The 25,205-nt window shown below is 34.3% G+C and overlaps 1 protein-coding gene across 4 annotated transcripts in view; it reads left to right on the plus strand.

The window, feature by feature from the left end:
• Positions 1–19,469, plus strand: part of LOC129240873 (sodium/hydrogen exchanger 9B2) — a 239,695-nt gene extending 220,226 nt beyond the window's left edge. For all 4 annotated transcript variants that reach the window (XM_054876932.1, XM_054876924.1, XM_054876942.1 and 1 more), the window contains 3 exons: positions 1,120–1,263; positions 1,804–1,905; positions 18,943–19,469. In XM_054876932.1, coding sequence (XP_054732907.1) covers positions 1,120–1,263; positions 1,804–1,905; positions 18,943–19,404 — 708 coding nt within the window. In that variant the 3' untranslated portion in view covers positions 19,405–19,469. The remainder of the gene's footprint in view (positions 1–1,119; positions 1,264–1,803; positions 1,906–18,942) is intronic.
• The last annotated feature ends 5,736 nt before the right edge of the window (positions 19,470–25,205 follow it).

Raw genomic sequence — 25,205 nt, forward strand, 5'->3', positions numbered from 1 at the left:
AGAGTGATTAATTTTGCGCCACCTTGTAGTATTAAAACCAAGGTGCTGGAAAACAGAAAAAAATGTCGTGCATTTATTATATGGAAAAAACGCGCACAAGCGTTAGGAAAAAAGTTAAAAAGAATTAGTAGGAGTTCTTAGCAACTTCAGACCTGTGTTTTGTTATAATAAAATTTAATGAACTACAAAACTGCGCACACATTTTTTTTCTATAAGTGCTAATTAAAAGCCGTGGAATACACAGGGTTGCCAATATTCGACGGACCCATCTGTCAACCCTGTATCTTTTGACAGAGACGTCAGTTCGCTTAATGACATACCGCGTTGGAAGCGTCAGTTCAAGCAGATTTTTACCATGGAACAGTACAAGCCACGCGAGCGCTTCCAAATTGTTGAAATTTACATTCAGCAAAAGAAGTCAATTGTGAAAACTGAACGTGCGTATAAAAAACTAAATAATGTGAAAAGTGCGCCTTCTAAGAACACCATTAAACGTTTGTACGAAAGGTTTTCGACTGGTGATGCTCTTTCTAATCCAAAGAGGCCAAATCAAAACCGACCAAGGCGTCGCCAAGGACATCCCAAAATCGCCGTTCTCAGCAGTTGGGCATTGCTCGGACCACTTTACAACGGATTATCCGCATTGATTTGCATTTATTCCCGTATAAGATTCAATCGACGCAAAGACTGTTGCCTGCGGATAAGCCTCGTCGATTATAATGGGCTCAAAGAGTTATCGAAATCCATCGAGTCTATCGAATATGGGCATTGGGCATGGGTAGATGATAGGTTTTTGGAATTTTTCTATTTTTATTGAAAGTTTAAACTTAAATTTATACAGTTTTTATTAAACAATAAGCTATAATTTTATACAAAACTACTGCATATGCAAAAAAATAAATGCAAATAGTAAAAACAGATCAAAATGTTGCCTACGCAAAGGTTTTTCGCGCCCTGTTTGTATGTATGCATTTGGCTGATGAATATTTCCTGCTCAATTACCGCTAAATTTTCCCCGTCTGCAATTTTCATAAGCATCTCATTTATTTTCAAACACTTTCTTCTTTGAATCTCTGCCATTCTTGTATTCATTGTTTTGTATTTTTTATTTATTTTCAGTCATCGGTACCCGCGCGTCTTGACCTTTTGTGGAAATTCCTGAAGCCTGTCTCATTCTCGCTCATCGGCAAAGAAATTAATTTCGCTGTGTTGGATGGCCGAGTCGTCGGCTACGGTGCACTGCTGGTGCTGCTCGGAAGTTTGGTAATTAAACAGTCGAGTTTTGCAACAACTTTTGCCATTTTGCAAATTTATTTTGCGGTTCGGTTTATTTGTACAATGCGGTGGGTAGCATGGCGATGGTGTGGCACACACACACCGCCATTTTGCCGTTTGCTGCTACCCGGTTGCAACAATAAATTAAGATGTTGTTGGTGTACTGTTAGTCGCTGTCACAAAAAGCCGAAACACCACTTGCAATAGTTGACAAGCAATTTAAACGGCTTTTTGCTGCTGAAGTGGCCGCGGAACGGCGTTGCTTGCAGCGCACAGTAATATTTTTATAACAGGAAATTGTGCAACATTTGTGGCGGAGTTATTCATTTTTTTATTTATTCATAGCAGACATTTTATACATCATATTCCGTATTATTTTTTTTATAATGATTAAATTTATTTATATTTTATATTTTTAACATTTTCTATTTAATTTTTAATTTTATATATGCCTTTAATACTCTTTACTCACCGTTGTTTTGGCTAATCCTTGCCTGCTAAGCATTTTCTTACTTTCTGTATTTCCAGTTCCGTTTGGCATTCGCCTACCTGTCTACCTATGGCGGCAATCTGACGCAGAAAGAGCGCGCCTACATTACAATTTCCGGTTTTCCCAAGGCAACTGTCCAAGTAAGTTTCCGTTCGCAACCTAGTGGTTTTTCGGGTTTCTATTTCGGCTGTCGTCTTTTGCGCCATCCTCATCGTCAATTGTGTGCTATCATTGCTTATGTTGCCCTCACAGTCACATACATTCGAAATACCGTAAAATGTGCTTAATTGTGTTAACTTTTTATTATTTATTTAGTATTCGAGACAATTACGGATCATTGCTCATTAATGGGAAAAAATTTTAGTTTTATCGAATATTTATTTTGATTGCTTCGGGCAAGTGAGAAACTTTTACCAAGTCTTAGTTGTATTTTACAACAAAATCAACATAATTTGGGTTATTATATTTGGATTACACATGCGTCATTTCGTTACATAACTTTTGTCCCGTAACCCAAATGATTGAGAGTTTCTTCAAAACAAAATTTTAATTTCATCATAATTTTGGGAGTTTGAAATTTGCTATCATGAATAGGAATAGTAATAAATATCTGAGTTTGATTGCATTAGAAAATGTAGTCATACCAGCTTATACTCTACCGCAAAACCTTCCAGCGGTTTGCAGTATGGAAATTTCAGTTTATATGGGAAGTGTCATGCCGCTTTTCCAAAAATCACTATTTTTCTCCATTGGTATAGAATTAATGACTTAGGTCTCCATACCAAATGAGAATATTTTACCACAATTACTTCCAGAGATATGCAATATGGTAATTTGAGTTTGTATAGAGGTGTCTCGAGCCCTAAACAAATTGACAATTTTTCTCCCCTAAGGTAATGAGAATCCACAATAAAAATTTCAAAAAAATTGGTAAAGCAGCTGGTGAGTTTTGTGAACAGAGAAAAATACTTTCAACATATATTATACGTACATATATTAGTACAGCTATCGTAGTCCCGTTACTTTGCTCTCAGCGAATTTGACAATATCAGCTGATTTTCGTGACGTCACACTAGCCGAATTGGGGATCAGTTTGACCAAATTAACATTTTCGTAAATTCATGCAGCATTTATTTTTTTGTTTTCTATCCGCGGAGTTTTCATTCTTTTTTCCTCACATTTCTTCGTCACATTGATGTTCATAATTATGTAAAATAAATTTTTTTTGTTACAATAGTTTGGTCTGTTATACTTAGCTTTATTTTTTACCATCTGGTCACATTGGCGATTGCGATTTTTGTCAATGTTGGTGATTATTTCTGCGTAGAAATGTCTTCTTCGCCTTATTTAAATTTTTTTTAAGTTTGCTTTTCTTTTTCTTTTTCGAGCAGTCAAATCTCTCTCTCGGAACTGCTCGTTTGGGATACACAAAAAGCATTAAATGCCCATTAAAACAAAAGAAAATACCAAATTTTTTTGAACTATTTAAAGAGCATTGTATGCATGGCAAATTGACTTTGCCGCATGCGTTTTCTAAAATAAAAGTGTTATGGTTGCGTCCAATAGATGGTATATAAAGAGTTCTAAAAATCCATCCTTGTTTCTAAAACTGAATGTAAAGAGAATCTCTTTAAAAAAGAGTCGAAGAAAAATCGTTTGCTGTATTCAAGATTATGTAAGAAAATAAAGTTATCCTTACTCAAAAAAGACCTTTAAGGTCTCTTCAGTAGTATCTGATATTTTTTTTTTAGTTTATTGCTAAATACATTTTATTTGTATTCAGTAAATTCAAAGGCTTTTTAAAATTTATAGAAAGGTTTCAAATGTTTAGAAGAGTTGGCCGGCAAATTTTATTTTAAAATTCATTCTTTTTTCCTTGTTCGCTCCTCTCTTGAGCTTGGGCATCGACAAGACCCAGTCATGCGTTGGCTTGGAGCGCCATCTGTGTCACACATTTTTCTGGCAGAAGGGTCGCTCAGATGGTTGAGGACTTTGCTAAATTTTGTATGTCTGCGCTATCGCTGTAGCCCGCTTCCTCTTGCTGGCGCCACTGATGCAATGTTTAACTCTGTGTTTTTCGTTGTTTTTTGCTTGTTTTAGCGGCAGCCTCAATGCAAATAATATGCGGGAGTAAGGATGGAAAAGATAAGTTTTTGGGGTTGAGGAATGGAATTGGAGAAATTTTTTGTTTGAGGAAGGAGCCATCGTTCACAGCAGTCAAACACCCTTTTCTCAACAAACGACAGAATTTTACAATATGATAACCCATCATATCACAAGGGTTGGCGACTTATAAAATTTTTGAGTAAAAAATCAAAGTGTGCTACCTTGGCCACCTCTAAGTCTAAATCTAAACACCATTGAAAATGTTTGGCCTTTTATAATAAGAATAGGAACAGACATGACACAATGGAAAAAATTAAGGAAATTCGGGAAAATTGGCTATTCTATTTCCACATTCATTGATTGACTTCATTTCTTCCAGCCTCTAAGCAGCAATCGATGCCAAAGGCAATGAACTGTAGAATTAATCAATATTTTTACATCCTAAAATAGCATTTAATTAAGAAAAAAATCAAAAAATTGTCAGACAAATTTCAAACTTTGTAACATTAAACAGTTATAATATCAATATTAATCAAAAATTTCTATTTTATTGCACATTTGATATAATTGATGAATATTGGTAAAAGAAGTGCAAGTCTGAAGTGTCTCAAAAATCGGATTGATTTTTTTTAATTTTTATTTGGCGTGGTGTTACTGGGTGTTCATATAAAAAAAAAATTGTAGCAGTTTCTGTGGGAAAACAGTAACCAGTTCCTCCTGAGAAAATGATAGTCGCTTGATGCCAAAATTTGTACTTACTACAGACGCGATAGATCCTCCTATCCAAGCGCTTGGAACTTATGATGCGATATTAAAGATGCGTGCGTACTTGGGGTGTCTTAATGAAACGCAACACCAGTTCCATATCCCAATTCTGGTTGCTTTTGGTTGATCGTCTGCTGGTCAGTTTGCTAGCGGTGGAGTTTCAAACTGTGTGTGTGCCCCGTTAGGAGTTTCCCCTAGTAGATGATTATTTTCCCATTTCACCAAAACACACCGGAAAGCCTTCTTGGCCGTTAATCAGGGCGAAACGGGGTTATTTTTTTAAATTAAAAAATAAAATAAATAATTGGCGCGTACACTTCTGTTAGGTGTGCGTCTTATGCCGACCCCGAAAGGCAAGTGGTTTTTATGAGTGTTATTTTCTTGGCAGAAATACATACGGAGCTTATCCATTGCCTGCTGAGGGGCAACTGCTATTAAAAAAACACATTTCCTTTTTGGTGTTTCTTACACGGAAATTTTAACCTACACACTTCCGAGTGGCAGTCATGTACCAATTCATTTGGCTACGGTGGGCAAAGCAATTTTTTTATTAATGTGATTTTTTTACAATGATTAAACAATAAATCATCGGATAAAAACACAATGCGTCCCGTTTAATAAATACATACTTTGAAAATATAACAAGGCAAGTAAAAATGTAAAAAATCGTATAAGCCAATTTTTTCTTAAATTAATTTAAGTGCAATATTACTGATAACTGCATTATTTTACCTGCTTAAGCGAGATGCGCAATTGAGCACAATTTACTGTATATAACACATACTTGAATACATATTCATATGCTTATGTTCGTATTTTTGGCAACATTTGCTACGGTTATGTCACCGGTCGTTAACAAAATGCTTTGAGACCGCGTTAAGCCGCAGCAGTGCAGCAAAACATGCCACAATTCCGAGAGCAACATATCCCTTCGTTCCCTAATGCGCGCATAGCCATCATTGACCTCGAGTGTCTCCAGTGTCCAAGCCATTTGCTATTTACAACTTAAAACTTGTTTCTGCTACTTCACGTGTGGCTGTGTGTGTGTGTGCGCGCATATGAAGTTTTTGCGGTTTTTTCTGTTTGTGGTGAATGAATTTAAATGCTACGCTTGCAAAGTTATTTCCTAGCACGACCCTGCTGCTGAATAGCCCATTTATCCTCGCCTCACATGTTCGACCACTCGCTGCCACTATTTCCTGTTCTTTTACTTGTATTTCGTATTCAAAAATTAGCTTCCTTTTTAGTTGGCGGTTTTTCTCTGTCAGTTTTTTCCATTTACTTTCACCTCCTCTTCTTGTTTCTGTTTCGTTTGTATTTTTTGCTTTTTGTGTTTTTTAGTTATTTCCCTTCATGTCTTCTTGTTGCATGTTGCACTGTGGCATGTGGCGCATATGTTGCATGCTCTTGTGGTCAACTTATATTTTGTTAGGCTAAATATGCGGTTTGCAGCAGCGATTCACATATTTCTCGCCTGTTTGGCTTTGCGTTGCCTGGCCCACTTGTGCTGGGCAGTTGGCTAACTTGTTGGTTGGTTGGTTTGTTGGCAACTGTTTTTTGGAGAGTTTGTTTGCTGAGTTGCGCGGTTGGCCGCATTGGTTGGCTGCTGTTTGCTATTTCTCTCAATGATTATTGCATTTGTTTGCTGAGGGATTTGTTCGTGTGCCAGAAAAATATTCAGCAAAATATGCCGAAAAAAATCCAATCATTTTATTCAATCGAACAATTTATTTGGCCAACACCTGCGCAAATTGGCTATCTGTTTGATGCATTAGTGCAGGGATTCTCAAACTATTTTTCGTCGCCACGCTCTGCAGAGAAGTTTTAGAAGTAATCACTGAATGCTTTTATTCAAAATTAATTTGTGACCTGTTTTCCGAAGCATGAAAGCTTATTTAGCATAAGTGCGGCACAGCAACCAGTAAAATAATACGACGGACACGAATTTCTGACCAAAATTCAAACTGTACTTTTTGCAAGCATTTTCCATAAACCGAAATCAAGACTAAACTCAGAACAGCCCCATAACTTCAGATTTTCAAGATATTCAGTCTTAAGGGTGCAAAAATCACGATTCTATATACGACTTAGAGGTTATGTAATATAATGAGATTTTCTTTCTTTTTGTGTAAAGGTCGTGGAAGTGTCTCAAAGCGCAACTCTTCATTTTATTTTTTCTTTTATCACACTTTTACTTTTACTTTTACTTTTACTTTTACTTTTACTTTTACTTTTACTTTTACTTTTACTTTTACTTTTACTTTTACTTTTACTTTTACTTTTACTTTTACTTTTACTTTTACTTTTACTTTTACTTTTACTTTTACTTTTACTTTTACTTTTACTTTTACTTTTACTTTTACTTTTACTTTTACTTTTACTTTTACTTTTACTTTTACTTTTACTTTTACTTTTACTTTTACTTTTACTTTTACTTTTACTTTTACTTTTACTTTTACTTTTACTTTTACTTTTACTTTTACTTTTACTTTTACTTTTACTTTTACTTTTACTTTTACTTTTACTTTTACTTTTACTTTTACTTTTACTTTTACTTTTACTTTTACTTTTACTTTTACTTTTACTTTTACTTTTACTTTTACTTTTACTTTTACTTTTACTTTTACTTTTACTTTTACTTTTACTTTTACTTTTACTTTTACTTTTACTTTTACTTTTACTTTTACTTTTACTTTTACTTTTACTTTTACTTTTACTTTTACTTTTACTTTTACTTTTACTTTTACTTTTACTTTTACTTTTACTTTTACTTTTACTTTTACTTTTACTTTTACTTTTACTTTTACTTTTACTTTTACTTTTACTTTTACTTTTACTTTTACTTTTACTTTTACTTTTACTTTTACTTTTACTTTTACTTTTACTTTTACTTTTACTTTTACTTTTACTTTTACTTTTACTTTTACTTTTACTTTTACTTTTACTTTTACTTTTACTTTTACTTTTACTTTTACTTTTACTTTTACTTTTACTTTTACTTTTACTTTTACTTTTACTTTTACTTTTACTTTTACTTTTACTTTTACTTTTACTTTTACTTTTACTTTTACTTTTACTTTTACTTTTACTTTTACTTTTACTTTTACTTTTACTTTTACTTTTACTTTTACTTTTACTTTTACTTTTACTTTTACTTTTACTTTTACTTTTACTTTTACTTTTACTTTTACTTTTACTTTTACTTTTACTTTTACTTTTACTTTTACTTTTACTTTTACTTTTACTTTTACTTTTACTTTTACTTTTACTTTTACTTTTACTTTTACTTTTACTTTTACTTTTACTTTTACTTTTACTTTTACTTTTACTTTTACTTTTACTTTTACTTTTACTTTTACTTTTGCTTTTACTTTTACTTCTAATTTTACTTATACTTAAATTAAGAGTGAGACAATTGATTTCTAATCTAGCGGAATTGCTCAAGATTTTTTGGAAAATATTTGCAAAAATCGCGTCTTAATTCCGATAAATATTTTATTGCTGTCAATAGCAAACTTGTTCCCAGTTCTTGGGAGAATTTTTCTTGCAAGAAGCACAAAAAATGCTCGTATATTTTCTTCTTCGTATAACCTATTTTATTTTTTTTTTTTTTTAATGGCAATGCCTCTTGAAACGCTGCAATTAATTAGCCAGTATTTCGATTCCTGCTGCGATTTGTTAAAAATACTTCTCTTTTCCACTGCACTGTTAGCAGCTGCGTTGAAAATGCAGTAAATATAAAGTAATACATATTGTTGTTGTAGGACCTACCAACAGTATTTTTGAATTTTTCTCAATACTCTTATTTACACTCATTGCTTGCAGGCAACCTCTGTGTGCCGTATCTATAGGCTCTGAGGATAGCACTGCAATGCTCCAGGATAACGCGATGCATAGTTTGAGAACCACTGTATTAACTGATTTTGTATCGTCGCCAGCAATTCACTTCAACTTCATTGGTGACGATGTAGCTTTGGTGGAACTTTTTTTTCTACTATTTTACAGTTTAAATAAAAAATTTCCACCGATGCTTCTATACAATTTCTATGTAGAGTCGCTGGCTGATTTAGAAAATTGAATTAATTTTTTTAAGGCCAAGTTTTAGAGATATTTGTAATTTACAGTTATTCAGATTAAAAAAAAGTATTTGAACTAAGACTAAGGATGACTATACAATTATCAGAAAGACTTTTTGGACACAGTAAACTTTGACAGGAAGCCTGGTTTTGTAATAGAAGAGAGTGTCTAGCAAAAGGGCTTAGAATCCGATTACCATGCATACAATTGACGGAAGGAAGTAGAAGCGGCTGTCTTCTGCCCGTAGTTTAAACTACAAAAGTCTTTCAGGCTTCCTAATCACTGGAGCATATTTAAAGCTGAGATCTATGCGGAAATTAGCGTAGGAGTTTACTCCCCTCGACACTTGCACAAACAACTTCATCGATAGTCAAGCTACTATTAAAGCAATAATGCTCGTAATGACTAGCTCGGAATGCGTGCTATAGATCCAAAATCGAATAGCTCAGAGAGAATAGGCAGGTCACAATTTACTGGGTACCACGGCACAAAGGAGTAGAGGTAAAAGAGGGAGTTGACTAGCTTGCTAAGGCAGGCACTCGTTTGCTTAGGATGCATGCGTCGAACATAATTCCTCACTCTCGGTTTTGACGACGGATCTAGAAGAGGAACTAACTCTGGAACAGTCTATATGGAAAGCCTCAAAATTTCACAGGATTGCCAAAATAATGCTATGAACTTGCAACACGAAAACGACTAACTTTATTTTATCACTCCCAAGAAAGGAATGCAAAATATTGGTTGGAGTACTGACGGGAAATTTGCTCACTCCATATCACGCAGCTTAATTGGCATTGGTCCAGAACGATGCGTGTAACTTATGCAAAGAAGAAATGCTGCTTTCATGAGCAGAATTCGTTACAACTGCCTAGGATCGGTACACTTTCCATCTCTGAAGTTGTTGAATTGGAAAGTTTAAAACTTTCCCAGCCACGTATCGCGAATTATATTTAACATCACTACAAAAACAGTGGTAACACTACGGATATTTGTGATCTATGTGTGATCTATTCAGACTAGCCAGATATACCTACACTAACCCAATCATGGATGTGTTACAATCTTAGGATGAATTATAGCAAAACAAATATAATAAAATTCCCTCTTAGCAGTGCATACTGAACTTTTCGATAGGCCTAATGGCTTCAGAGGATATGATATATAATTTTAGATATAATTTTTTTTACTCAAGACACGAAATTTGAAAAACTAAAACCTTATCAGGGCAAACAATTAAAAAACGAAATTGTTTGAGCATATTTTTTATAAAGGGGTTTTCAAAAGTGATGCCTAGATGGCAGTAGTGAATAATTTTTAGATGTCACCCTTTTTCACGTCAACCTTGAAATTTGTCAAGTAGACAGATGTACAATTTTATTATCCTACTAACCTGAGAATAAAGTCCAACGAAACTTGCTGGTTCTATAGTGAGGAAGCTAGATCGCTAGTCATGTGTTGGCATCCTGCCCGGCATTGACGCATAAGTGGCACAAACAGCTGGGTAAAAATATTTTACCAGAGGAGGTAATAAAACTCAATGAAATTGATTAAAGAGGTTTTCGAAAGCGTGATGGATTTTTTATACCAAAACGTCTCGCTGGCTGCACATAAAGATAGTATACAATAATCACCTGAATTTAATATATATATAAAGCATATAATCAACAAATGGAACCAGGTTCAGTCCCCTGATTCATTTGCGGCCTGTTCCCCTTAGCTCTTTGCTGTATTACTTCTATTTGAAATTTCTTGAAATCAAATTTGAAAACTTGAAAGAGACGAAAGTTCAAAGTGCTCAAGGAAGCATAAAAAATATACATATAAACCAGTATATATGTATGCATGCAACAAGTAAAACAAACACATAAACACTAACGTCAAAGTAATAGTTGTGTGCACAAAGAATATCAAGGAAAACAAACGAAGGCCACACAAAGGCGCCAGGGCCACCACTTTGAGTGATTCTCTCTGCAAAAACTCTTTGTCAAATTTAGTTTGGAGGAATCACTCTGCCATTGGGACAGCACAAGAGTTGATTTAAAATATGGAAGAGGCGGGTATGCTTGCTTATTTTTATGTGTGTATGTGGGTGTAATAATAAATGCCCTTTTTGTCTTTTTTGGTTGTGTCTTTAATGAATTTTTAATGCCAAGCAAGGTAAACAATGACAACACTGGGGAGGAGCAATAGTTGGCACCAAGTTCTGAAAGCAATGCCTATTAATGTAAATTGGAAACCAGGAAATGCGAAACTTATAAAAATAATACCCGGTGTGTGCAAATTGTCCCATTATAGGGAGAACCACAAATAAAAATATTAACATTGGCGCAACAGGTGCTAGGCGCAATTGTCGGGCGTATGACGAATTTTAGAGTGATTGATTTGTTAAATGAAATTAATTGACAAACCTTATTTTATGCGATATTCTCTTCGAAATTTTTCCTCTTCTCAATCAATATCTGTGGTCTCAAATCAATCGGAATTTCGACAAGTGATTTGCGCCTGACAGCCATTCGGTTAGTGCTTGGCTCGATATTCCCTCGAGTTATGAACTATTAGATGATAGAAACATATTTTCCCTAGTGGTTACCTCTTGGATAAGAAATGAAAAGGTCACGTATTAATTTTTGACCTGAAAAATGATATCATAGAAATTCATTCGTCGCTCAGAGCCAGAAAATATTTAGACGTGCAGTTCAAATTGGGGAAGCAGCCCAACAACAAATTTAACACTTAACACCCAGTATTTTTTATAACCAATTTATTGGTTCTTTATTAGATTTAATGACTCCATTTGATGATTTTATATCTTCGAATTCAGTAAACGTCTCTTCTTTGTGCTAACTGCCGCCCAACTACCCGAACCGCATCACCGTCCTGGCAACGCTTGATGTACGAAATGCTTTTAACAGCCTAGGATGGATATACCTTATAAAGGCACTACAAGAAAAGATTTGAATACCTGCATACCTGCTAAGGATTCTCCAGAGCTACCTGAGTGAGCGTGAACTGCTGTAGAACACACCGGATGGTCAAAAAACAAAAGCAATAACGTCTGGGGTAGCTCAAGAAAAAAATAAGTATTTGAAAAACACTCCCTTTCAGATTATTTTGACAAAGTTAACATTTAAAAGGAATATTTTTTTTTGAAAAAGATTTTTACTTTAATATACATTTTTTTTGGAAAACAATTTGTTTGAGCATTTTTGGATTGAAAAAATTTGACCAAAAATTATCAAAAAACTTTTTCTAGCTAAAAATGCCCAAAAAAATGTTTTTCCCAAAATGACAAAAAAATTTTTTTTTCGAAAAATGACCAAAACAAATTTTAGTCCAAAAATGCGCAAAAAATTTTTTTTACAAAAATGACCAAGAAATTTTTTTTTCAAAAATGCCCAAAAAAGTTTTTCTCCAAAAAAGATCAAAACAATTTTTTTCCGAAAATGCCCAAAAATCTGTTTTCCAAAAATGACCAAAAAAATTTTGTTTCAAAAATGACCAAAAAATTTTTTTTCCAAAAATGACCAAAAAAATTTGTTTTTCCAAAAATGACCAAAAAATTTTTTCCAAAAATGACCAAAAAATTTTTTTTTCAAAAATGCCCAAAAAAGTTTTTCTCCAAAAAAGATCAGAAAAATTTTTTTCCAAAAATGCCCAAAAATCGTTTTTCCAAAAATGACCAAAAAAAATTTTTTTCATAAATGACCAAAAAATTTTTTTTCCAAAAATGACCAAAAAAATTTTTTTTCCAAAAATGACCAAAAAATTTTTTCCAAAAATGACCAACAAATTTGTTTTTCCAAATATGCCCAAAAAATTTTTTTTTCCAAAAATGACCAAAAACAATTTTTTTTTCCAAAAATTACCAAAAAAAAATTTTTCTAACCAAAAATGCCCAGAGAAATTTATTTCCAAAAAAATTTATAGCAATGTAAAATCTCTTTGAAAGAAAATATTCCTTTCAAATATTAACTTTGCCCTGAAAAATGGAAAATAAATAAATTAAAATTATTCAATTAATATTAGAAACTCCATTTCAAAATTTAAAACTTTAAAGGTCTCGCTTAATTCTGATAAATTGCACAACTAAATGCCTTCAATGTCCATAGTTAGTTATACTCCAATCGTTAGGGTTTTTTTTGCATAAGGACTTAAGTCTAACATCTTTCAGAAATTACCGAAAACGTGTTTTTAGAGATATCAACCCAAATTAATTAAAAGCGTGAAGTAATGGAAGTCAATTACAATATTAGAAATTCAAATCTGCAGTTCAGCTACATTTTTTATACACCACACACCTTCCTTTTATTGAATGTACGTCAGAACAGTTATTGTTCCCGAAATTAGCACCGCAGCATTCCAAGAGCTTCGCTCTTTTGCCGTGCCCTTTGTTTCGTTTACTTCGGCCACTTAATTTTATTTGTTCAATTTAATATCTTAAAAAATAACAACGGAAGCAACAATCCGGCATTTTATGAGCGCATAAATGGCTCTATTCATACACGCCGTCAATTCGTAAGCCTACTGCGCTGGGTAGCGTGGGCAGCGGTGTTGTTGCTAATGGCGGGCTGAGCTGACCACGTAAAATTTGCCAGTCTGGCAGTTGATTACACAACAACGGCGTTCATTATCATTAAAAGTCATCACGCCCACTTTTAATAATCAACGTCAAAAGCGCGCACTAAGACGTAGAACACACACACATTTATAGCACACAAATACATAGACGTAAATACAAAAACACCACCCCATGCCCATCGGTAAAGCTTTGTTTAATCAAATTCATTAAGGCTCTTTTTGAGATATTGTGTAAGTACGTCTTTGTGCTCTGTTAGGTGGGAATAGATGTACTTGTACGCAACCTCTATGCGAAAAAAATCGAACCTTATAAATATACATAAATATAATAAAATCTGTTTACAAAACAGAGGGAAGAAAGGTATATAAGCCTAATAATACCCTACCCTTTAGATTAGTGGTCGCCTTATTATCATTACTTCGCACACTGGAATTACTTCTTGGTTTTCAAACTTGATTTCAGTCAATGCGTTATGAATCCAGTACTTAAGCCACTCAACCACCATTCCAAAACACATTCCTATAAACGACGTACATTGATGACCTGTTTGATAAATTGGAAAATTATGCAAAATAGAGTCCGAAAATAATCATACTTTTCAAACTTTCAATGAAAAAAATTAAGAGATTCAAAATTTCGTAGCTTCCAATGTAACACAAGGGCTGGAAAGTCCCTGGCCTAGCACATAGATGGCACTAGTTTTATATTCCCCACTTTTCCAGTTAGTACTAATATGAAGAAGACAGCTCTTGAAATTTCATGATATTTCATTCATTAGTTCCTGAGTTATTTTGTTAAAAGTGACGCTATTTTTGTTATTTTCAAAGCAATAGATCAAACAGATTTTCGGGCTTTAGTTTTACACAGCTTTTTGATGAAAAAAAAAATAACAAAATACTGTTCAAGCGAAGCAATGGCCTGAAAAGTGTTGTGGGGACTCCGCTTCATCAGGAACAACAATAAAAGGATGGTTTGCTGACTTCAATGCATTACACAGTGGACGTCCAAATGAGGCGGTAACACCACAAGATATTAAAAAAATCGCAAAATCGTTTTAAATGATCGAAAGTTGCGTGAGTTAGCTGACATCGTTAAGATATCAAAAAAATGAGTTCCCTATATAGTGCAAGCGCAGTTGACTAAGAGAAAGCTCTGTTTAAAGGGGATGCCGCATTTGCTCATTGTTGACTAAAACCAAAACAGCTCCCAGCGACTATTGGCTGCTGCAAGTTTGAAAAAAAATGCTCGCCGGTAAGAAATTTCGTTCGAATGAGGGGTTATCGCTGAAACTGAGGCCTATTTTGAAGCAAAAGATAAATCGTTCCACAGGAGTGGTATTGAAATGTTCGACTGGCGCTGGAATAATTCCGTTGTTCTTGATGGAAATAACGTTGATGAATAAAGCTAATTTTGAACAAAAGAAACGTGTTTTCTTTGTTAGGACCGGGACTTTTGAACCCAGGTGCTACATTTATAAGTACATTCAAATTTTTTGTATAATAACAATTAATAAAAAATCTTATTTTGATTTTAAAATTAATCGCTCGAAAAAATACAATCGTAAACCGAGTTAATTTTTTTTGGCAAAATATAAAATACATTTTTCTAGTGTTATTTTTTTGCTTTGAAATATTGATTATTTGGTGTGTTGTTATTATTTTACAATATATCACAAATATTCATTGTTTTTAGACTATTATTTTTTTCACGAAAAGAAATGATTATACTTTAAGTTTTTTTTTGTTTTTGATTGAAAATATAACTTTTTTCTTGAGCGTCAGTTTTACTCACGGAAATACAGACTTTTTATAAGTATTTTTTTTAATTTTGTTTGTTTTTTTAATTGCTTTGGGTGTTTTTAATTTTTTCGTTTTTTTTTTTTTTTGGCAGATCGAAACACCTAAAATGCCATACCTCAGCTAAACTCATCTAAATTCATCTAAAAAAATATTTTTTGAGGTGTGCTCCTTAACAGACCGTTATTCGGCTCTTAGCGAATTTGACAGAGAAGTGTGTGGGAATACATGTGAAATGCTTGTCAGAACTCAGCTGTCGCATTTCCCAAGTGACGTGACAGCCGAAATTATCCTCACAATTTCGTTTTCACCATAGTTAAAAAGCAAACCCTGCAAATCTATCATCTTTGATCTCATAATACCTTACCTCACCCCAACTAACCTCACCTCTACGCACCTTATACTTACATATATATAAACATACATACTTATGAGTGCTTCAGAATGATAACAGAAGCTTGAATGGCTGATTATCACCGGGGACACAGCAGCAGAATTCTCCCCGCTCATTTCACATGTATTCACACACTCGTCTAATCAGTCGTTCGGCAGACGCAACGAAGCACCATGAGCAAGGATTGTATTTATTTTATCGTATATCACCAACACAATCAGATTTTTTTACTGTCATGACCCCAATTTCGTCACTCAGCTGATTCTTTCAAATTTCGCTGAGATCCGGTTAACGGTCTGATACGGGTTACACCTGCAAAATTTGTTTCGCCATGTATCACAGGGAGTTATTGATAAGTTTTGACTACTTATTTGTTTCTTTTTCAACTTTAATAATTATCTATAAAAATATACTCTATTCGAGCAAAAAAAAAATATGTAACTCCAAATTTCTAGTTTTGTGGAAGTTAAAAACAAAAAAATTATAAAAATTTTCATCGCATTCCAAGAATTCATAGAAAAAATGCAAGTATGCAGCCCATTGAATTGAATTGGTTCAATAAGTCCAAAGCCCAAGTAAATCCAGTGAGAAGTTTCTCAGAACTCACGATATGGTTTTTGGTAGTTTTTTAAAACGAAAAAAATGCACTCGAAAAATTAATTTTCTTTTTAACAGTTTTTGGTATATTCTCTTCTAAACGCAGAAACTTTTTCTTTTTTTTATCGAACGCAGGTTTAAGATCTGAAAGTGATTAAAATAATATTCTTTTTATACAACTCATGCCCCTAAGGGGGTGTTCTTTCTCCGCTGCTGTGGTGCTTCGTCGTAGCCTCTCTACTAGAGGAGATGCAGGAACTCGGTTTTCATGTCCAAGCATATGCGGACGATGTCTGTGCGCTAACATCTGATAAATCCTTAAGGAGGCTTTGCACGAAAGTGCAGATGATTCTTGATAAAATCGATGACTGGTGCAACCATAGTCTTGTGTACGAGAAAACGGAAATTGGATGGACTCAGTCTTCCAACACTTACGCTTCCGTGGTCTGGTGGCGACGGAGCATTGTTAGGTCCACAATCCGGGAACTATACCGGCTGCAAAGAAGTGCATGTTTATGCACTACGGGTGCCATGAGTACAATCTCTGGTGATGCCCTAAATGCCATGCTTGATTTGCTCCCTCTGGATCTTAAGATACAACAGGAAGCAATAAAAGCAATGTGGAGACTCCATAAATATGGTTTCTGACACGAAGACGGAACTTCGGGACACAGAGAAATCTTTAGGTTGCTATCTGAGCAGTATCCACTTTTTGGCACCTAAAGACTACCTGATACCCACAGTTTCATTGGAAAGAAATTTGATGTCAGCTTCCGTCAGCGATCCAGAATACATTCAGGGAGGTTTGACGGATACTTTCTTTACCGATTGGTCAAAGAATGAAATAGAGTCTGGAGCCGGATGGTATTTAAATGATAGTAATAAGTATCACTATGTTATGGAGCAAATGGCAATTGTTTCCCAAACGGAAATTTTTGCCATCCTGAGAGTAGAGTAGTAGAATGGTTAATCGAGAGGAGATGGTGCGGGAAACAGATTGGAGTTTTTAGTGACAGTCAGGCTGCTCTGAAAGCCCTGGAGAACGTGAAGCAAACCTCGAAGATTGCTCAAGAATGTAATAAGAAGCAGGCTTGTACTTATATGGGTTCCTGGACACTCCGGTGTTCAAGGAAACGAAATTGCCGACGAATTGGCCAACCGTTTATCAGCGGTGCTCCCACAGGAGCCAGAGCCAATAATGGGAATCAGGTCCGCAGGAATCATGAATTAGATCAGCGATTATGTAGGCAATATACATAAAGAGCGATGGTCCGGTCTAGAACGTTGCAGAACTGCAAAGTGTTTTGTAACAAGTCCGAACAGAAAACTGTCAAACTTTCTACTGAAGCCTAGAAGGAAAAACGTTCAGTTTATGGTCGGTATCATTACAAGACACAATCCATGGTGTCAGCATATGACCACCATTGCAATCATTGAGGACCCGATGTGCCTGTCATGCTTGGAGAAGGCGGATAGCACTGAGCACTTTCTCTGGGAGTGAGTACGGCCAGGAGTTTTGGGGTTCGATGTCGTGAGAATGACGTTCGTTCTCTAAAACTGGAGGATATTTACAGATTTGCCAAAGAATCAGAAAGTTTCTCACAGGACCAACTATCTCTATAACTGTCTCTATTCTTTCCTATCTCTTTCTCTGTTACTTTTCTCCTTGACTATCTACCCCTTTTCCAGAGCTTTAAGTACAATGGGCTTTTTAGCCTGAGTGTTTTAGAAGCAACCAAATCTCCTGGTGCTCCTGGGCTCGACCTTTTCAAATTTCAAGAATACAAGTCATGACGATTACAGGCACTTAAGGGGTTACTTACGTCCAGCAGCGCCAGAAGTGCGCTAAAAGAAAAACTGTTTTTAAAAGGATACCAATAGAATCAAATATAAAGAAATTTCGTGCATTGTTTATTAGTACTTAAACTTTATAAAGAAATTTATTTTAATTTTTCTTTACAAAAATTAGTATATAAAAAATCACCTGACCCAAAGTACAATGAAAAAAAGTTGCTACACGGTCTCCTTGAAATGTTGATGGCTCTGTAAAAAGTAAAAAAATCTTGGATAATAAAGTTGTAGTTATAATTTTCGAGCCAAATTTTTGAATTCCGAAAAGTTTTGCTATTTACGGCATTTTAAAAAAAGAGCAAAACGAGTTTAAACGGCCGGCTGCCTCAAATGAAGGACAGTTCCCTGTGCGCTTCAAACTCTCGTCGTGCAGTTACATTTTCTACCTTAACTTTGTAACTATGGGGAATTTTTACAATCGATTTCCATAGAAATACGCCTAAAACTACAAAAAAACTGTCAAAAAAAAACCTCGATGTTTTGAAAATTCTGGACGTATGTAACACCTTAAGCAAAATATCTCGCGACAGCAGGCAGGATTATTAAAAATTAACAAAAAATAGTTCTCATAGAATTGATGCTGTTTGCTTCAGCAAGAAAATCCGTTTTTTAGAACAGAGTGTGAATTTTATGTTGTGCTATGTATTTTTCATGGAGGCGCAGCTAAGTTTGTTCATGTAAGTCGACGTGTACGTCTCCACGGCCGATGTCTACGTCCCCACGGTCGATGGTCGATTACTCATTCACTTTGTATTTTAATTTATGCTCTCCTCTTGCGCAATTTTTTTCCCATTTCCATTTCTTGTTTGCTATCATAACTTCATCCTTCCTTGTACACTGACACACCCATCCACACACTCGAACTTCAAATGTTTATGACGCTAATTTTCTGTTCTGCACTCCAACCATTTCTCATCTTCATATGCATTCGTATTTCTATATGTCTGGACGTATTTCTTATTCATCATCTTTGGTTTGATTTTCTTAATTTTCATCTCATTTTCGCCCTTAGGCTGCGCTCGGTCCACTCGCACTCGACATGGCCAGATCATTAAGCGTCGTCGATGAACAAAGCATTGCCTTGGCCAACAATGTGCTTATCATTTCAGTTTTGGCCATCATCTTCACCGCACCGCTGGGAGCAGTGCTCATGTTGAGATTAGCGCCAATCTGGCTACAACGCAGCGATGCCAACGATGGGAACAATGCGGATGATGATGTTTACAAAAGCAACAACAGCAACAACGGCGGCGGTAGCAATGGTGATTTGAAGAATGTTTCAAAGAAAAACCCACAAAGTCTTAGCCACATAGGAGGTAATATTCAAAACAACAGCAGCAGCAGGAGTCTCAATGCGATAGAAGCCGCCGATGCGAGTAATGTTGGCGGTGCGGATGTTAGTATCCATGTTGATACGACTCCGCCACTGCCACAGGCGAGGGAGGAGACTAAGCAATCCCATAATTTGGTTTGACTCCAATTAACAATGCGAATAAATTGGTGGCTCACACAGCTTGAAGCACCAATGGTCGGTGGAAATATTATTTGCTTTGTTGGCGTGGGAGTGTATTTTTAGGCTTGGTTTTAGAGATGAAGTGGGCATTAGATAGGTTCATGATGTATAGTGAAAAGCGCTTTAGCACAACACTAATTTTGGTTTTGATTCTTAGTTTAGTTTTTATTTTTATTTTTAGTTATTTTTAATTTTCTTATTTTTTCTTCTTTTTTTTTCTTTTATTTTTTGGTTTTTTATTTATAGCATTTATTTTTATTTATTTTAATTTTTTATTTTTTTTTTTTTATTTTTTACTTTTTTATTTTTTTATTTTTTTTTTGTAATTTTTATTTTTTTATTGGAACATTCGTGCGGCTTAATGTATTCTACTTAGTGCCATTTTAGTAAAACTGGATATAGAAATACTTCAAAAATAGCTAAAAAAATGTAGTAGTAAGTCTTATGTTTTAATAGCTATTTTCTGAATTTTTTTATCATTTTTTATTATAATTTTAACAAATTTTTTAACAATTGTTTTTATATGTTTTTTTTTATTAAATTTTTGTTTTAATTTGAATTTTTTTATTTTTATTTTTTTATATATTTTTAAGTTTTTTTTTGTATTTTTTTTATTTATATTTTTTTTTCATTTTTTTTCTTGTTCATATGTTTTTATATATAATATATTGTATTTTTTTATTTTGTAATATTTTTTTTTTCTTCTTTTATTTTTTATTTTTTAATTAATTAATTTTTTTATTTAAATTTATTATTTGTTTTGTTTAACCTTTTTTATTAATTTTTTTTTATTTTTTTTGTAATTTTTATTTTTTTATTGCAGCATTCGTGCGGCTTAGTCTAATGTATACTACTTAGGGCCATTTTAGTAAAACTGGGTGTAGAAGTACTTCAAAAATAGCTAAAATAGCAGAAAGTCATATTTTTTAATAGCTATTTCCTTAATTTTTTTATTATTATTTTATTAAATTTTTTAATTAATTTATTTTATTTATTTTTTTATTTCAATTTTTCTTTTATTTTTTATTTCTTTTTAATTTCAGTTTTTTTTTTTAATTTTTATTTCGTGTTTCTATCACTTATTTGGTCATATTTACTTACCTTCTTATTTAACTTGTTGTGCGCTAATATATTTACTTAAGTAAATGGCAAAGTTTTGTGATGTCTTACTTAATATTATTTCTTTTACTGCATTTAGAAATAAACTAACAAAAAAACCAAAAAAAAAAAAAAAGTTGAATTATAAAATGAATTCACTGTACAAAAACTTGGTGCATTTAAAGATTTTAGATACGTACGTGTGTATATATAACATAATTGCATTTTTATTTGATAAAACGATTTTACGTAAGTATACTATCCACTAGAATTATGTTTCCTTTAAAAACCAAAAATAAAATAATTAAACAAAATAAAGGATATACATATGTACATATTTGCTGCATATTGCTGAATGTACTCAAATAATTTCTCGTTCTTTCAATTATTTCCTTCTAATACCACTACTATTTTTTATATTTTCTTTAATACCTTCTACAACTTTAACTTTTTTGTCACTTATGATAATTATAATTTTAGTTTTATATTTAAATTTTTCATCTGGGACTTAACTCTTTCGAACCGGCATTTTAAATAAAAATAATTTAACTAGCTCTAACTTATTGGATTACTGATAACTGAAAAGTGTGCATTTAAAGATTCCCCAATTTGGTCATGGGAGGGGCAGGGTACCTTTGAGTGGTATTACATGTGTCCTCTATCGACAAGTAGTAAAACTAAGTATAGAATTAAATTTTTATATCATTTAATGGTGAAATATTCAAGTTATACAAAAATAGTATTCTTATTCAAATAGATTTTTATTCGAAATAAACGTAAAGTATCTTAGCTTCATAAAAAATGCACAGAATCTACTGATTTTCAGTATAAGTGGCAAAGCCATTCATCCAAAGTGGTATATTACATTGCTGACAAATTTGTTTTGTTCCGGTTTGCTTTTTTTCTAGCGCACATTTTGAGCAACGTCTGCGAGTCTGGATTGGCACCGGTAAATGCAAAGCTACGTTTCCCAGCTATCTCTGACCTTTAGATAAACGACCTGATGATTGGGATCTGCGGACGGCTGCAATTTTCTTACCTTCTGCTATAAATGACTCAGTTAATGTTATTAGAAATTCGATAGAAGGAAGTTTTTCTCATCTCAGGTCGCAGTAAATTATCTAGGAATTATCCAGGAATTTACTGCGGAAAACATTAGTAGTCGGTTGAAAACCTTTTTCCACTATTTTGTAGACTTCCTATTTTAATCGTAAATTCCTGCCATTTGGTCAGCGCGATCTACTCCTCCCATTGCTTCTCGGTAAAACTTTACAGATTCAGGGCATGATACTGATATTTTTCATTGTTGACGTATGACAGTTGCTTAGCACCAGAACTTCCTTTCCAAAATTTCCTTCAGGAAAAGACCATAACCTTCTTTGTTGTTGATGGGGTTCTTCTAATTCATCCATCGAAACGGTGCTTTCAACTTCTGACAGTTCACTTTTCGACGATGTAGATGAACTAGATTCCTCGTCCTGCAAATCCGATTCCGGCTCATAATTGTCATCACTTCCGCTGGAAAAATCACTTTCTACATTTTCGGCATCTGAGTCCTTATTTCAGAGTTATCAGAAAAAATATTGATTTCTCCGAAGGTAGTCACATTTCTCCCTAACCAGGCAGCTCTTTCATTAATGGCGAGAGTTTCAGCTTGAAATAGGCTACAGTGGTTAGGAAGACAAGCCGAAAAGCCTACTTTTGGCTTCTTATAGGGGAAGCCAAAGCCAACCGTAGGTAGTTTTTCCGTCCAGGTATATTGTCAATCCACTCACGACTAGTCGGCATTTAGGTTAAGTTTGGCAGCTGCATCGTACATAGCAACAGCGATGTCACTTAGACCATGAAATGAGTCCGTTGTGAGCATTACCTAATAACTTATTAAAATATTTTTCAAAGTAGCAATGATTTCGTAAATGCTGTACATAGCTATTAGCGTAGACCCCTGTTTTACAACTTTATTTTAAAATACTTATAGTTAAGGAGTCTAGTCTGCAAGATTTTCAGTCAAAAACTAAATAAGTGTATAAATAACGAAATACATATCTATCATAGAACGACAACTTTGCAATTGATATCTGCTGCTTCAGATGGCATAAAACCATAAGACTGTCAGACTATAGAAATAATAAAACTTTTTTTGGAAGAAGTTTGTCCCAAACCGTCAAGTGCTGTGAAAGCTGCATAGTTAGAATTAAGATCAGTGAGTTTTAAATACGAAATCTAAGCACAGCAAATTGCAAAAAAAAAATCAATTAAATAAAGGGTTTTTTCAATTGGCGAGGGTCGATTTTGGCGCCCTGTGGCAGCCATTTTGTTTTGGTGACATCTGTCAAATCTTTTGTTTATTATTCAGTTGTTTATGCCAAATCGTCATGGCAAGTTACACGATTGAACAGCACGTTCAAATGATAAAACTTTGTTATCAAAATGAGTGTTCATTAACGCAAACGTTGCGCGCATTGCGCCCATTTTTCGGTAGACGTGGTGGCTCTTCCAATTTCTTATGTCCCGTATTGAACCGTATGGACCTAGACGACATGTGGTTGTAGCAGGACGGCGCTACGTGCCACACAGCAAACGCCATTTTATTCCATTTCAACATCTACCCACCCTTATTGAAAAACTCTTTACTACGAGCTTGACGCTTATACAAAAATCTCCATACTAGCGACGAGAGTTTCAATTAATGTATGGTTCAAAAATGCCAATAACAACATCAGCACTATACTGTACGTCGAAATTCACTAATACAAAAGACTACAATGCAAAATCTTCTTTTTGGGGTTGAAGGTTAACAACTTCGAATAATGGGCAACTCACAAGCACCGGAGAGCTTACATATTGGCCTACATATATCAAAAAACAATCAGATTTAACTGATTTATGCATTCTAAAAAATGTACCGCAAACTCAGCTGTCCATTAAAACATGTTTAGAGCTATCGTCGGATGATTCGCCACTTCTAATGACAATTCTTCGAACTCAGCACGAACAAAATTTTACAGGGGTAAAATTCCGCCATAGCCGAACGGGTTGGTGCGTGACTACCACAAATAGGAGGAGGAGCTCGGCCAAACACACAAAAAGGGTATATATATAGATATATACCATAATAAAATGGACTGGAATTATTTTGGTAAAGTGAGGAACCACAATTGGCAATAAATATTTCATTGACAACGGAAAACGAAACTCACTCAGCAATAGCTTTTTTTAATGACTCTATCATCAAAGCCTATAAACGTTCTACAAAAGGAATCTATTCCAATACAAATCAAAAATAAGAAAAAAGGAAACTTCATAAAAAGTAGCAAACTAAACTCAACAAAACAGCAACTTTTGCTGCAATTACATTGTTAAAACCGCCGCATCAGTCCCTTGGCCATTCATTCAAAAGTGTTTGAAAAAATATATTTCGCCACATTAGACAAAATACTGATAGAAAAAAATATAGTACGAAGCCATCAAGAAGCCATCATCTAGACGGTAGTATTCAATATGTCGAGGGTTTGTCCAAAAAAGTGTTCACAATATGAGCCTTGTGAGACGGTGCCTTATCATGGTGCAAGATCCATGAGTTTTCTTTCCACAAATTGGGCCGTTTCAAAGAAATTGAGTAGTGTGATTTTCACTTTTGACTGACTTTGACGTGGTTTCGTTAAGGGTTTTGGCTCATGTGGATAGCGCCATTCAGCGCTTGCATGTCAAACTCATATTCCCCCGTCGCTTCTCCTGTTATGAAGCGCTGATGTGCTGGATAAACGTTGGGTCCGAATTCACTCGCTCAAGCATGCCTTCAGCCACCTTCTTCCGATGAATTTTTTTAAAGAAATTCAACTCTCTTTGAACGAGTCGAGCAGCCACGCGTCACATACCCAATTGATGATGTAAAATGTTGGGAATTGATTCGCGAGACATACTAAGGTCACGAGCTACCTCCCTCAAACTTAAATGATGGTTTTTCAGCACCATTTCCTTGACTTTGTCCACGTTTTCATCCATTGAAGGCGTTAAGGACGTTGATGGGCGACCAGATCGAAACCAATTTTGCTCGATTTCTCGGCCCTCCACTCGTAGATCGTTGTTTTTGATAAAGCACACTCGCCATATGCTTTCTGCAAGATTTTCAACGATCCGGCATACGAAAAAATAAAAACACAAAATGTAAGACAAATTCTTTGTTCGATTGTTGTCGATTTATCCATAGTGAAAATCGCAGAGCATCCCTGCGGTTGACTGATATAATTAAATGCCAAAAACAAGCAAATTGACAGATGACTGCAAACTCGGCGATCCCGTCTCTTTAATTCTTTCACTTTGATTTTGTTATCATTTTTTGAACTTTATTTCCGACACTGATTTTCTAATCTCTTTGGTATAAAAAATTGAATGCTTCGTCGTATGATTGTGTGAAGCAAATCGAATAAGAGTTCATGTTTAATAAAATATTACAGATACAGCTATAGTATACACATAAACAAAGTGGCACAAAATTAGTCATCCAGTCAAACTTTTTTTTTAATAATATTTTACTAGGTACCAAAAAAAATTATTTTGAGTGATGAAATCTTATTTTGTATCTTCTCGCGCTTTATTGCTTGTCTGTTTGTATGCTGCAGCTGTCTACTTCACAAGTGTCTAATATGACTGACATACGACGC

This window comes from Anastrepha obliqua, chromosome 1, assembly GCF_027943255.1.
Source record: "Anastrepha obliqua isolate idAnaObli1 chromosome 1, idAnaObli1_1.0, whole genome shotgun sequence".
Taxonomy (NCBI): Eukaryota; Metazoa; Arthropoda; class Insecta; order Diptera; family Tephritidae; genus Anastrepha; species Anastrepha obliqua.